We start from the raw sequence: 16395 nt of genomic DNA, 5'->3' as shown, positions 1-16395 counted from the left end.
CCTGCAGTATGGGGAGCTGGCTCACCACATGTCCTGGCAGACACTGATGACTTCTGCCCACCTGGAGACTCCTTGGCCCTAGGTCTTCAATTTGCACTGCTGAACACTGCATCAACATCTTCTCTCCACTATTTTCGTGACCACAACACCACGTTTCACAGGTTCATCATAAAACACCTTCCAGAAAGCACTCCATGGACTCAGTGCTTGCACTAAAGAACATAATAAAAACATTTTCTAAACAGGAGGGATGGCCAACATGCAAGAAATTATCACAGGACAGAGACAGAGGTGAGTTTCCAGCATAACAATTGCTGAAGCACCTGGAAGAAAAACAAAAAATCCACACAGGCAGCAAGTTGCTACCATGTCTGGGCAGCACAGATCACATGGGCAACTGGAGGATCATCTAAAAAACAGGGATCATCTGAAATAGAATCAAATTGTGCTGGACAACCAGAAAAAACAGGCTCCAGCAAGGTGGAATGCATATAGTTTGGAGCACTCATTTGGAACCTGGACAAAAATAGCCCAATATGGAGTGAAGTCATCTTTATTCGAAGGTTTCTGTCTTTTGGCCACAACTTTTTAATTGGTACAACCAGCATTTCTTTTTTATAAACAAGAATACGCCACACAAATTAGTATTTCCAAGGTTCCAGTTACATTGATTGAGTTGGATCTTATGCATCTTTCTCAGGCTGACGTCTGGCAGGATGGTGGAATGAATATAGCAACTGTGGCAATGCTGGAAGAAAAGCAGGAATGGGACAGGTGGCTACTTTAAGCACAGCCTATGGAGCCCTGACACTAAATAGAAAAAAGATGCAGAAATGCAAACATATGGGGTGTGCTGGAAAAGTCACATTACAGCTGCATCTATAATTCTTTAAGATGTCACATCAAATTCTTTTAGATGAAAGACTGAAGTCTATAAAGGAGTTCTTCCTTAATAATTTGCAATTATAAAAAAAAAAATCAACTCATTTAGGGTATTCAGAGGCACATAAAGAAAGGCCTGTAGGAGGTGTTGAATATTAGTCATTCACACCAATGGAGCAGAAAAAGCAATGCAATAGGACAGCAGGTAAAGAAAGGAAGTTATAGACTCGAATAGCCCAGAAGATAAGAGCTGATGCAGTGGGAGAACAAAACAAACACGGAGGGAATGGAGATGCAGATCAGCAACAGTGATCTCTGACTCTCTGCTGACATTTTCTTTTGTTTTGAAATAACCCCCATCCAACAGATACAAAAATGGTGGATAAAATCCAAACGCAGCCATATAAAGACTTTTACAGAAGTAATTTTACACTGCTAGTTGTCCTTCTAAAGTCAGTATCTTTAAAGGGCAGAAACTTAAGTATTATTATCACCCAGTAGCAGCAGTCTTCTTTCTAGCATTTTATGCATGTGAGGTGTAAGACCCTGCATCTTTGCATGCTTTGGATTAAATGAGTCATTTACAAATCTTGCATTAGAGTAATGAAGGATGTAGAAAAGGAGGATAATGGAGGATTATAGAAAACAGCTGTAAAATGCTTGGTCCTTCAAGCAGTATACATTTGAATCTCACCATTTTCCCATTTACACTGTGTTTGTATTTCTCTAAGGGCATAGGGAGACTGTGTGTGTTGCAGTAACAGTTTCGCGCACACACACATACACTGGTAACAATTAAAGACAAAGCAGCAGCACAGAATAGAGTTATTTTCACAGACTGTCCTTGCCATGGTTGTTACCTGATTCACAAAGTTAAGGGTACACAGTGTTCTTTGGCTTCAGCTTTCTGAAAATTAACTGACCTACAAATAATTTTTTAAAAGTATTTTCATATCCTCTCTTGTTCTCTTCATCCTTTGCCTCCCTGGAGAAATATTTTTAATTACTTTGATTCACTCAAAATGAAGAGCACAAGTTTCTCATCAGGCAAAATCCATCCCTCACACTGCAGGGAAGCAGAACATTAGAATTTTGTTTCCTTAGACTGAAAAAGAAATCTTCAATGCAGTACCAAATCCTATGGATTAAGCTCTTCACAAACAGCTGGTACCATGCAGATGCTGTAGTCATGACAATACATATATGCACACATGCATCTCTTGGATGAAACTTAATTTCTACATGTCAGTTTGTAACTCAGGAGTTTCTTGTGAACTGCCCGTGACAGCCCAGATAGACAATCATGGACAAGACCATTGGAAACAAACCAGTTCTGCTGGGCTGCAGCCATAGCTGGGAAACCCCATCAAGATCAGAGCTGACAGAGCCACCTCAACAGAAGCTGCCAAGTAACATAAAGCCAAAAATATTTCTATCAGCAACAGTATCTTGGGTGACCTGCAGCAGATGTAGAGCAGGCAGACAGCAGGATTTTGACTACATGACCTTCATCAGGCTTATATTAAAGCATCTTCTGGAGATGGGAAATAGGGATCCCTCTCAAGCCTGGACAGTATAAGACTGCTACTGCCAGGGCAACACTACAGACCACAATGCCACAGCAACTTCAGCCTCTAATTTGGTAATCAGAGATGCTGTAAAATTTATTTTTTCCCCAAAAACTAGGGAATGATAAAAACTTAGAAATGAGGACCAGCATTTGCCACTCCAAGCCTCAGCTCCAAGCAACATAAAATATCAGATCTAAGCTACACTCACAATTTGGTTATGAACATAAGCAGAAAGAGTGAAAAAAGTTAGATGTATTTCACACGCCATACACATAACCTACCTAAGTATAAAGCCCAAGTTAACACAAACCTTTGTAGCTTTAAGCAAACAGATCATATGTCTGTCCCTCCTTCATTTTACAACTGCCATTTGTTCCAGCAGTACATGACTGTGGAACATCTACTCTAGAGTAGCTATATTCATAGCGAGGCAGCTCACAGTCCAGTCAGAATTCTTTCCTAGGTCAAAGAAAGGAAAACCTGGGTCTAACCAGCTGTTTCTCAAGAGTGGTTCAGGGCAATAGTGGGGAATTAATGGACATGAGAAAAACAGCAGCTGGCACCACCAAGAAAAAAGATTTGAAAGGCTCTTTTACGTCTCTCCTCATCTACTTCAGACAGACTGCATACAAGCATTTGCAAGACACGGGCACGGGCAGTACCCAAGGAGCAAAGAGTGTAAGTACTGAAACCTGATTAATAGAAGACTAGGGGGACACATGGACAACACACATGGGACATTGACACTCTATAGGAGTCGCCACCACAAACAGCTGCTGAGCAGAATTTGAATGCTGGGCTCATGGGAGCACCAACAAGCTGTGGTCTGCTTGAGATGGGGGTACAGCAAGAAAAAACTGAGGAAAACTGAATGTAAGTTATTTTAAGTATATTTGCCGATGCTTTAGGAAAAAGAAAATCAATAAACAAAAAAATTACTTCACAGAAGTATGGCACATTACCTGCATTTTGCATGAGTAGCCATGAATTTTTATTTGCATTCTACTGGTATTCAATTAGCAGCTTTAACATAAGCTTTTAATTAGTTTAACAACTACCAGAAAAATATTCCTAGGTTGAAATAAATGAGTTTTAAACACACATGTTGACCTACCCCTAAAGACTGTAGCATGCAAAGTGTTGCATATCCAGTCCTTCTACTGAAATCTAAGTTAAAGTGTGTCAATTTTTTTAAGAAAGAAAAAGCCCCCATAGACAACCAAAAAACACCCCACATCCCCCTCCCAATTCAGAGATGCTATTTTTCAGTCTCAGTATAAAATGACATTGGTTCCTCTCAGATACAAGCTGAAAGAACAGCAGAGATTTAGGCTGAGAATAACATGAAAATTACAAAAGGAACAGTTACACCCAATTACTATTGTGATATCAGCTTCCTGTTATAATAATGACAATCTTCACTTTTGGTCACAAGGGCTTTTTCAGAGACTGAAGTAAATGCTTATGCAGATTTTTTAGTGACTGTGAAGAAGTTATTTCCTTTCTCCCTAAAAAAAAAATGCATAGCTCAAAATCCTACTGGAAATTAAATTTTAGTAAATGCAATTTATGTATCCAGTGCAAGTTAATCGTATACCTTGCTACAACAAGATACAATTTTATATTTTTATATTAACTCCCAGGCTTCTAGAATGTTTATGTGATATGAGGAATAGGAAAGTTTAAGATAACTCGAGATTCACACTTATCTACAGCTGAAGTATAAAATCTGATTCCTGCCCTGTCAATTCAAACACAATTCCACTACTAAGATGTAATTTACTCTCTAGTTTGACAAAGAAGAAAAAAGACTAAGAAGAATTAAGGACAGAATTTAAAACACTCTTGTTCAGTGCCACATTACCGCCCAGCTGCCAAGATGCCACATCTTGTCATGAAAAGGAGAACATTCAAGCATTTACTACTGTTAATAAATATTTCCACTACCCCAAAAACTCAAAGGAAAATACTTTTCTTCCTTCTGCAGGACAAGCATATTCCAAGCCATGCTCACACAGAACAAGACCAAGAGCACCTTCTCAAATACACTGTGGGAGTCGTGCCATGACACAGAGAATCTATGTACATTCACTAAGCCAGTATCATCAAGAAGTGACAGAAACATAGGAAGACTGGAGACAAGAGAAAGGGCTTAGGAGAGAGAACTGTCAGCAGGTATCAGCTGAAGAGCCATCTTCACCTCTTGCTTTCAGCCCCTGGAAAACTATGACTCACTTATTTTCTGAAGCAACTAAGAACTGAAATGACTTAAGTTGCTAACCTCAGGCATATTAGTGGGAAAACACATTCCGTTACATGCTTTGATGGAAGAACACTGCATTATACTGGAAACCTCCCAGAAAGGTTGAAACCAAAAAGGGAGGTTAGAAAGAAAAAAGTATAGGAAAAGGTTATGAAACAAACTCTCAACACATCTAGTAAAGAGAAGGCAGAGTGAACAACTTACCTGCAAATGATGGATGCAAAAGGAACACCCAAGAGACTCCTGGCCTGAATTATCAGATCTATTTCAGTTACTAAAATAAAACCTTTCTCCTGCATTCAGCAGTGAGTGCCCTCATTTGAAATTCCCTTTTTTCCTCCCTGTAACCCAAAATACTTCTACAAGCAGCACAGCTTGTAGAGACTTGCACCACATTAACTCAGCTGGTCAGAGCACGGTGCTAACAACGCCAAGGGCACAGGTGAGATCCCTGTATGGGCCAATTCACTTCAGTGTTGGATTTGATGAGCCCTGCAGATTCCTTCCAATTCAAAATATTCTCTGATCCTCACCTTTAACGCATTTCCCACAGAATAACCCAGGCAATCTCATAACAGCTCATTCTTCAGCCATCTTTCATTAACCAAACAATCTGGACTGAAAACAGCCAGAGGATGACTAAGATGTTAACCCTGGAGGTTTTGGTAAATGGCTGGGCACGCAGAACTCCTAACACAGAGGTAAAATTTACTCAAGCAAACACAAAATTTTGTTACAGGACAGGCCAATCTTATGACATTCCCCTATTTGCTATTACAAACTTTGCTGTCCTTCACCTTGAAGGCAAGCTGCCTTTTTAGACTTTTAACAAATACATCACAACAGATACTTTACCACAGCAAAGCTTCAGCAAGTCCCATCAAAACAAAACTGCACTGTATCTGCTTCCTCTGATCACTCCAACAATATAATGGAAAGTCATACTGCTCAGTAATTCACTGCTAGATGACACATGGATCAGAGGTGGACAAGCATGACCTATACAGAACACGAAAAACAGAATACTAGCTCTACATACAAAATGCAAAAAGGACTTTTTGCCCAAGCTCTATTTGGCAAAACAGAATTTCCCTCACTTAAAGAAGTGGAAATATTTGTTCAAATCGAGATAAATACATTATTCCCCATTCTCAAAACCTGAAACCAAGCAGCATTCCCAAATCAGGATAGAACCTTTGCAAAATGGGTTCAATAAAAATAAGGTGATGAACAGATCTAAAGAATCCTGGAATACAAGAAGGAGGAATTAAAATTTTAAAAAAGCAACCAAAAATCCCACCCCAACGTTACAAACTGAATCTCAGAAATTCAGCATAACACTGATGACAAGGTAGTTGACTTGATATTCTTACACACATTACACCATTCCACAGACACCATTCCACTTCCTTGAAAGACAATACAGTTACTACAGTTAGTATTCAATGGACAGATCTTCCCCTTCAAAATATTCTGATATTGGCATGGGCAGGGGACATGTTTTAGTACAGATATTTACAAAAGCCTCTGGAGAAAATGAAGCATAAGAACTTCCCCACTTCACATATTCATCGTTGTACAGCATATAGTATGTTACTGGCAGTAAGTAGCCTGTGAAAAATCCTAAAACATAACTTTTTCTTAAAAATAGATGCACAAACAAACCATGTCTAGAAATCTTCACCCAAAAAAAGGCACCCTTTGCTCAAAGGAAAGTTTGCTTGAGGGGAAGAAAAAAAAACCCCACAAAAGTGACAAGTGTGTAACGTTCCACAGCCCATCTAGAACTGCTGCAGCCCACTCTAAATTACAATGTCAGTGGCTGTTTATGCTCCAAGGAAGTACAGTAAGTACAGTGCAGCCCATTCAGGTTGTTGGAATGCCACTGATCATACGCTCAATTGCATCTATTCATTAGAAAAATTCAATCCACAACAGCAGCTGCATTTACCACCACACCCCAAACGCCACCCAGTTGCCCCAGGTGATTCCAGTGGTTTCCCAGCCCACAGGATGGATGCTCCACGCTCTCATCCCCCTGCAGTGACTGCAAGTTACACTTCCAAGTCCGAGGACTTTTATTTACTAAAGAATGGCATATTAGGAGTGCTTTTGGCTTCAAGCTTTTACAAGGAAAAAGGTCTGGTCTTTTGCAGTCATGTTCTATGAGTTTCAAAACTATTTATGCTGCACTAATTATTTTTGATTGAAACTCACTAAATTACTGTTGAAAAGATGACTTAACCAAACAACATGCAAGTTACTCCACTTGTTTTAGAAAAACAATGACTAAATATGTGTTACTTTGTTTTCTATCTCTTAAAAAAAAAAAAAAAGAAAAAAAAGAAATAAAAAAGATGCAATCCTGGCTTCTTTGAGGTCAGTAGTGAAGTCCTCATTACATTTAGAGGATCTGTAAGAGGATCTATAGATTTAGCTATAAAATCATAAACTACCTAATGGGTGAAAAATAAATCTTTCTGAAAGAGAACAAGTAATTTGAAAGAACACTGGCAACTTCCTAACCAATCAAAAAAAAAGTCAGTTTTCACATGTAATACCTATGATGACTGTAACTGAAACGCACAAGAATTTAATATTTACTTCATGAATTACAGTGCATTTCATATATTTGTTGTTTACCAAATGGCTTATAATGAACTTCCTGGCTGTGTGGGTCTTTCACAGAGGAAGAGAAAACTAATAAAATGTTATTATTCCTTTTTATTTAATAAAACCAATTTCAATTTCATCTCAAAACTTAAGACTCACTTAGACAGAACAGGGAGCTACAAACACCAATAAGCAACATCTCTTGTAGGATGTGAAATGGTTGTTGTTAAAATCTATCCATGCTACAGATATGATAGATGAGTGGAGCCAGTGAGAGTATTAAACAGAAGCATCCTTTCCCTAGCCTCTAAAATTCTTTTTCTTTTCAATTGTCATTGCTTCCCTTCACCCTTCCGAAAATCCTTATTGTGTGCTAACAAACTGAAGAAGAATCCTGATCCTTGCAGGGTTTCCACCACAACAGACTACCCACAAGGTTAGTGTTGCTTTTCAGTGCTCCATCTAGAACACCAAAAAGCATCAGCCCAAATCCAACTGGAAAACAGAGTTCCCATAAGATCAGACTGAGTGTTATAGCCATCTATTCCATTTCCACAGCTTCCTAGAATGCTTACAATTAGAGCTTCTTGTGACATATTGCCAGATGCTTCAGGATGCTTGCAGCTGCTGAACAGCTGATTTGTCTACCATGAAGCAGGATCAGGAGGGGTAAGATTTTGTGTTCTGCAGGCTTGCTCTAGGGGAAGGCTCAAGTAGACCATTAACTACTCATGGACTGAAATCCTGAACCTCGAAACGGCTGCTCCTGGCATTTGAAAGGGAAATGTTGGGTGTGGGCTTCAATGCCCATTTACCAACCTCACACAGCGTTGGGTTCAGAGGTAAATAAAAACATCCCCAAAGAAACTGAAGCTGCCTTCACTTCTCTGTTAAATCAGAGATCTGTTAGCTGCCTACAGGACTACAGAAGATTGTCCACGTGGTAGGCATTTAAAGGCTTTGATTCACAAACAGGGACAGCTTGTTTGTGACCTTGGGATTGCTGATTTACTATACATCATGGTATGAAACAGTTCAGCACTGGATTCAGAACAGCTTAGGCACCAGGGGGAAAGGAAGAATCTAGAGGTGGTAATCAGGTCTGTCACTCTACACCATGCCATCCCCAAGGTCAAATACCATTCACATCATCTAAAGAAGCTCCACTCATTCACAAACCTTCGGGACAGAACATCTTCATATGGTCTGGACTCACATTAGGAAGCTCAGCATTTTTATTCACAGGATTCCAGTCTTGAAACCCCTGTCTGGACTCAAGCGAAATGTGATCCTGGTTAAGCCTAGGTGTGAGTGCCAAACACCCCTAAGGGACAGGCCCCATTGCCAGGCAAGGAGTCACAGCTAGGGAGAAATGACAAATGGGAGGATGGAAGGATCATGGCCAATGAGGAGGGGCAAAAAAAAGCCCAACCAAAAATGTGACCAAAATTTAAGGAGGTAACAAAAATCTCCACATCAGAGTCAGAACTAGCCTCAATGCTCTAGAAGAAGCAATACTGTTGTATGAACGCTGAAGTCAAAATAGCTGAATTTATAAAAAAATTTACACATATAGTTCATTACACTGCCTTGAACACCAAGGCATTTTAACAGGTGTTCAGGTGTTTCTGTTTAACACATTGGCTTAACATTGCTGTGCTGTAGTGTGCTCAAAGTACTTTCCAAGATTTCAGTCCAACAAGCCAAGTTCTATGTGTGAACAATTTGTCCATGTAACCTACCAAATGTGCACTTCCAATCCAGAATCCAGCTGTGCTCATTTAACCCTGGCTCACGTGCACAGGCAGTGTTCCCATCCTAAGCAGCCAGGGAAATTTAGAGGGTAGAGTTCTAAAAAACACTGTTTTCACAGCATACTACAGATCAGAGAAAATCCTTGGTTCCTCCAGTTAAATAATTCAGTACAGCACCTTGGTTCACTGCACTAGGAAGCATTTAGATGTACTGCAGCACTTCTTATTAGATATGCAATCTACTCTAGCTCTGATTATCTTGTATAGCATAAACTCTTTGGCATATGAGCAGCACTAATTAATATTTATATAGCTCCAGGGAAATGCATACTGTTATACTGTTTCTAATAATGCTTGATGATTGTTTTGTTATACAGAATAAGAAGAGAGTCTAGGAGAGTCAAGAGACTCACACTCTGCCACGAGTGAATGGGGGCTAAGTTTTGAAATCAAGGAGATGCCACTGAAAGCACTTCAGTTTTAAATCTCTCCAGTTTGTATCAAGACTATAAATGGAAATGTTTCAGCTTGTCAACAATTGCTATTCAATCGCATGGGACAAAACTGCTCCTACAACACTCAGAATCTGAACCCAAATCAGCACTTCTCCAAAAAGCAAAATTTTGAACGATTCCTGGACAGAGGCAAAAGTTGATACCAACACTGGAAGCCCAAGTAAGGTGAATGCAGCTCAACACAAAAAGACTGTGTTCTGCACCAAGTGAATGGTCTTTGAATTAAGAATACATTCTAGCATCAATCCCAGGATGACAAAAACAAAAGCATCTCTACATCAAGTCTCTCATCTGAGTAGCACTACCACCTTTTAACAGAAGCAGAGGAAGAGAGGAAGAAAAGGTGTGGACAGAATCACTGCTGTCAGCTGAACATCCCTCCAAGCCCTTCTGCTTCTGGCCAACAGGAAATGAGCTCCTTCAAATACCATATATTGTGTCTATCATTTCTTACTTAGTTGCTCTTGACAGTGAACTGGGCTTAGATGTGCTAGATGAAATTCCACCCTATTATTCACAGCTAAGGCTTCTTATTAAGTATTGCAGGGAAAATGAAGAAACAAAAAAAACCAGAAGAAAAAAAAAGATTTTAAAAAAGACAAGCTATATATCAACTGGAGAAATCACAGAAGAATCCCACAAGTCACCATGACTATCTTTAACATAAATGAGCCCCACACTAGGCACATCTGTCCCCAGTAAGTCCATCTACTCTGTTGCTCATACAGCAACACGACTGCCAGAAGAATCACTGCATTTCTATGATTTTGACAGAAATAATTTCTTCAGTCCAGAGTATGAACTTGTTTTGACAGCAGTGACAATCCCCCTCCCACCTCACACGTACCTGATCACAACCTGCATTCACCAGTTCCTGGAGCATCTGCCTGTTGACTTCCACGGCTGCTGTAGTGCTCGACTCATTAGCAAAGGGCAGCAAAGAATACCTGATTTCTCGCAGAGCTTTCTGATATGGTCCAAACTTGGGCGTTTGTCTCATCTGCTGTTGCCTTGCAGCATCCTTCCCTATTAAAATCTTAGGGTCCAGAGAAGTCTCACTGCCTGCTCCAATCGGTAGTCCCTGACCTGAAGATTTGGATGGCTGCTTTAAACCTTCTCGAATCTCTTGTAACCTTTGTCTGCTGTTTCCAGAATACGTTGTAGCAGGAAAAGTCTTTGGCCTCATTGTTAATCCAGTTTTCTCTGAGCATAAATACAGCTTTATTCTTTGTTTCTTTTAAATTATTTTGAAAAGTGTCACTTGATGGTATCAGTTTCTTGTAAACATAATCCTTCAAAGAGAAAAAGAAAAGGCAAAATTCTCAAGAGATTTCTGCCAGTGTTTTACTTCAGCTCACAATCTTCACATTTCCTACAGAAAATGAACATCTGTGGAATCACCATTTTGCAGACTGAGAGTGTCTGAAACAAAAGAAAATAAAAAGTACATTCAATTAAGTTGATATTTTAAATGCCTCTGAAGGGACAGCATGACAATTCATCAAGTGCAAATTAATCAGTTTAACCTCTTAAGCTGTCACAGCTGGATACCCTTTAACGATTTTCACTTTATCTATTTTCAGTAACAGGATTCTAGATGGCTTCCTCAAAATAACTAATAAATAATTCATTTTTCTTTTAAGTTTAATTTTCAAAGTAAATTAAAATAAAACCCCAAAAAACTAAGGTTTAGAAAAACTAATGTAAGAATTTTACAGTACCTAACTGTGGCAAGTTTCCTACCCAATTGCATAACCAAAGTCTGGACAAGCCTATCCTATTTCATAATTAGGGAAGAGTATGCTCATGAAATGTTTTTCCCCCACTTAAGATTTTGTTTGTTTTACACTAGCTGAGCACAGTTTCAGAAGCTTATGAAAAAGATTTATAATGGAAATATTGATGACTCTAACCATAGCAACTTCTAGTATTTCAATAACAAAGTGAGTAACAGAAAGACAAGATATTTTTCCTTTCCACATGAATAACTTTGCAAAGCCTGAAGGTAACAACTCTCACAAAAACTGGAAGGAGGAAGGGGGAAAAATAGAGGACAGCATATATGATATTTCATTAGCTGTGCCTTATAGAGAAGAAAGGGAAAAAAGGGGAAAATGGAGCCAAACAGTAAGAGCAGAAGATGAAGAACAAGATCATACAGTATCCCAACACAGAAAAAAAAAGACTTTGACACAGCTTTATGCACCTCTTCGGACGTGCAGCAGAGAACATCTATGCAGCATAGCTGTGCTACTGTACAACTTGTGGTCTACATGCAGCATGAAGTTACAAGAAGAATCCTACCTTAGCTAAATCTTTATGCATCACTGTAACAGAAACATGAAATAATGGTGCATTTGAAACAGGATTAAAAAACCAGCCTTATCAGAAATGCAATGTAGCTATTGATGCTGGTTATGCAAGTTGGCTTCTTCTGCTGCCATTGGCACTTGCAAAGTGACATCTGAATGATGCTTCAGCCACTGTGCTGGTAAGGGAAGAATTCTGTTCAGTTGTTTCCAAATCGCAAATACAGAGGATGGTAACACACAGCACGTTTCTCTCCAGCACTCAGAAGTCAAATGGATTTTTTTTTCAGGGTGCTTCACTCTTGATCATAGCATGTTTATCAATGAAAAGAGTTTCTCCGGGAAGTATTGTTTTGTATTTTCACATGCTCATACAAAAAACTCATTTTATTGTGATAGCTGTATCATTTCCCAACAAAACAACCATTTCCATACATTTACCATCACTTCTCACTGCCAAGCAAACAGCTTCCTACTGTGAAGCCCAACAGAATCTGGGCACATTCACCTCTGAAGCCCACCACCACCTCCTCATCCACAGAGTCTGCTTCAAGCTCTCCTCTACAAACAAGCTCTGAAATGCAACAGTGCAGTCTGACCCCTGACTCTTCTATGATAATTCACCAGTCTGAAACGCAGGAGCACAGATTAATCACTTGGAATTAGCCCATGCCAACATTTTTTGTTAAGATTTAAATGCTCCCTTAACTAAAAAATACCTATAATGTGTCTGAGATCTTGAGTTCGTCTGTGCTCTCTATGAATATCCAGCAACACCAACTCTTAGAGGAGTGAGTGACACGTGCCAATGCTTTTAAGGGAAGTGCTAAAGCTGTTCATCCAGATTTTGACACTTCCATAAATCAGCTATTGGTCAGTAGAAGACCAAGCTTTCATTATCCCAAATGAAGACAAAGCAACTGCAGATTTTTTTTTTTTTACTTGAACAGAATATAGCAAAAGATAATACACAGACTTGGTAAAAAATAAACACAATAGGACTGCAGCCTTCTTCATATTACATTATAACTAGCTAGTGCTTAGAAGATATAGAGCAATTAATTGGTCTATAATTGTCTTTCTTTTCCTGACAGCAGCAGGCACCATATGGCTGGGTTTAGGCATCTGGGGTGTTCTTCCTTTTCAGTCCCTGTGCCAATCCTCAGGCCTGGGACATGCTGGGAAAGCTTTCATGCTCCCCACCTTTTTGCAGCAAAAGACTGCTTTCCCACTTACACACATGCTTCACATAAAGAACTGCTGTGACCTTTAGTCTAAGCTCGAGTCTAATAATGCTGGGTCAAGCCAGCTGGCAACTTCCTCAGCTTACATTTACAATACTGCTTAAACCAGAAAGAAATGTTGCTCGTTTAGACAGTATGAATAAGAGCAGCAACCAACAGTAAGTATTGGAGCTAACTGCAAACTTGTTTCGTATCTTGCTGAGTTTTTTTTCCTTTAACTAAATACATAAGCAAAAAACCTGGAACACTAAATACTACAGATGATTTACAAAGAAAAACAAGCTGCTGCCTTTTAAAAATCTTCCTGTAATTTGCATTTTTAGCAAAAAAATAAAAGGGTTGTATGCTTTAAAAGATATGCAGTGTGTCTCATTCTAAGCATTTCTAACTGTACCTCCGGATTTGGATAACTTCAAATCCTTCCAATCCGCACCCTGTCTACAGCATGACTGTATCAATAGCCTTCCTGCCATCAGGAGAAATTATTTTTGAGTTGTTAGCCATTCTGACTAAACAGTCCTAAGATCTTTTCAAAACTGTTATATGTTCTGTACTAATTAGAAGCTTTTCCATTATCCTGAAGATATGACATTCCAAGTAAGTGCAGCATTACTTTAATTACATCAAGTTAAACAATATTTGAGTACCTAATTCTTTTGTTTAATTTGAGAAATACCAATAGCTGCTCTGGCAACAATCAACCAACGAACAACACTGAAATTATATGCTGATGTCTATTGTCCCAGTAGTACCATCTATTTATTCACTTTCCTGTTTCTGCATTCACCAACAGGCTGCTAAGAGGCTCTGTAGAGCTGGGACACAGCAAGAAACTAAAGCTCGCCTGAGCTGGCGAGCTGTTTCCCTGTAGCTGTGGAGGCACCGGAGCGAGCTGAACTTGCAGTCATTTCAGTAGGAAGGAGTGAAGTTTTAAGAAACTGCTACAAGTGCCCTCCCTCTCTCAGTCTAGAGGTATCACTTTGGGGTTTTTTTGGAATATAAGTTCAAGGAAGCGGGGACTGTTCACTTCGTATTGGAGGTCTATGATGGGGGGGAAGCACTTCAAGAATTTCATTACTATACAAACCGTGCTTCTCTTTACAAATGGGCACGTTGTGGAATTGAGGAAAAGTCGAAAGGGGATTTCCCCTAAAACGATTGCTGCTCTCCTTCCTCTTGCTAACAGAACTGTCCGAAAGTGACGCTGTGCCCGTGTCGCACTGCCAGCCGCAAGCACTGGCCCAGCGCAGGGCTGTGGCGAACAGCTCACCTTCCCCACGCACAGCAGCCCGGCAGCGACTGACCGCAAAGCGCGGACACCCCGAGTGAGCCCTTTCTGCGTCACTCGCGCGAGTGCCTCTCCCGGGGAAAGGGCTATTTCAACACGCACGCCGCTCACGAGGCAGCAGAGAGGGTGGCGAGCCGCTGGCTTTTGGCAGTGACCTTCAGCTGACTGGGAACAGCGGGCCCCCGCCGCAGCCGGCCGGGACCCCGGGGGCTCTGCACGTCCCCGCCCGGCCCCCGGGGCCCTCGCTCCCGGGGACACCCGCCCGGCAGCCTCTGCCCCGGCGGCTCGCCTGCCGCCCCCGTGCCGCCGGCAGCCCCTTCTCCCCCGCTGCCTTCGTGGGCAGACAGCTCCCAAAATAAACTCCGGCCATTTATTAGCAGCTCCGGCCTGCTGGGGCAGAGGCCGCGGACAGGCGGACCCTCTCCCCGCTCCGCCGGGGCTGAGCCGGGCTGTCACACGAGCGTCCGGAAAATGTCGGAGGAGCGGGCAGGGCGCCCGGGCTGCCCCGGGAGCGGACGCTCGCACGGGACGCTCATTCCCGCTTCGAGGACCGACCCACCTCCGCTCACCCGCACCCCCCGCTTCTCCACAGGACTTTCCCTTCGGCGCAGAGCAGTTCTGGGGGATGGGGAGCGCTCCCACCCGGCGCTGAGGGGGAGCCCGCGCCCGCCGCGCCCGCTCCGCTCACCTCCCCGGGGCGCCCGGCGCCGCCGCTCTCCCTGCGGGGCTCGGCACGGCACGGCACGGCACGGCGCGGCTCAGCGGCGGCGGCGGCCGCGGCGGCGCGGGCCGCTCACCATCTTCCCTGCTGGCCGTCCCGGGCGCCGAGTGCGGGGCGCAGTCGGGACATTCGCTACATTGTTGGCATTCCATTCGCTCCACGTGACCCGCGGCGCCCGCGTCATCCCACTCCCCTCCCGGCGCATTCCAGCGGGGGGAGGGGCTTCCAGGGCGGGAAGGGCCGGCGGGGCTGGCGCTCCCTCAGGGCACCGCCGCGCCGGGGTCGCCTGCCCTCCGCCCGCCCGCCCCTCGGGGCGCCCGGCCGCAGCTTGGCAGGCGGTCACACTGCTTCCCCTCGCAAAACCACCCCGTGGCACAGCAGCTCCTTGCTGGGTTCCGGCGGGACAGGGGTGGCTGAGGAGGTGAGGGAGTTGCACTGCCTCCACTTGTTGAGGCGAAAAGGGTTGGGGTAGAATCATGGAATGGCTTGGGTTGGAAGGACCTTAAAGACCATCTAGTTCCAACCCATGGAGGGCACCTTCCAGCGAACCAGGCTGCTCAGAGCCCCATCCAACCTGGCCTTGGACACCTCCAGGCATGAGGCTCCACAGCTTCTCTGGGCAAGATATGTGCCTTTGAAGTGCTCTTCCTATCCTGCCATGCTCCAAAGTCACTGAAACTGAAAGGTCTGAGCTGATAACCTTTATTCCTACCAGTATTCATTCCATGCTGGACTAACCAGGCACACAAAGTGGCAGCACTGTCAATGCCTACTTGGGGTTTCCTTTTGGTTTCTGATTTGCTTGGATTCTTTTGAGGGGGTTACTTGTTTTTAATGTTATTTCATCATGGTGAGGAGACAAGGTGACTGTGAGGTACTGGAAGAGGGCAGACAGGGAATTCACATTTGGAACAAAAATGAAATGGGTATTTGTATGAAAAGTTCATGTTTGATCTTGTTATGGACAGACCTGGAACCAGAATCATAGAATCATTAAGATTGGAAAAGATCTCTGAAATCATCGAGTCCAACCATTAACCCAGCATCAATGTGTTCAGCAGTAAATCATATCTTCTAGTGCCACATCCATGTACCTTTTGAACACTCCAGGAATAGTGACTTCACCACCCTGTTCCAATGTGCAAACACCCTTTCAGAGAAGAAACTTTTCCTAATATGCAATCTAAACCTCCCCTGGCACTACTTGAGGCCATCTCCTCTTGTCCTGCTGCTTG

The 16395-nt window shown here is 42.3% G+C and overlaps 1 protein-coding gene across 1 annotated transcript in view; it reads right to left on the bottom strand.

Annotated features, from left to right (window-relative positions):
* LATS2 (large tumor suppressor kinase 2) overlaps positions 1-15341 on the bottom strand; it is a 47333-nt gene extending 31992 nt beyond the window's left edge. Inside the window, exons 1-2 of the mRNA XM_085063115.1 lie at positions 15128-15341; positions 10446-11020 (exon numbers count right to left, since the gene is read on the bottom strand). Of these exons, the coding sequence (XP_084919241.1) occupies positions 10446-10784 (339 nt within the window). The 5' untranslated portion in view covers positions 10785-11020; positions 15128-15341. The remainder of the gene's footprint in view (positions 1-10445; positions 11021-15127) is intronic.
* Positions 15342-16395: the final 1054 nt, after the last annotated feature.

The sequence above is a fragment of the Lichenostomus cassidix genome, chromosome 1, assembly GCF_008360975.1.
Source record: "Lichenostomus cassidix isolate B80296 chromosome 1, HeHo_3.0, whole genome shotgun sequence".
In the NCBI taxonomy this organism is placed as follows: Eukaryota; Metazoa; Chordata; class Aves; order Passeriformes; family Meliphagidae; genus Lichenostomus; species Lichenostomus cassidix.
The sequence above is the reverse complement of the archived record's forward strand: the minus strand, read 5'-3'. Positions and strand labels throughout refer to the sequence as shown.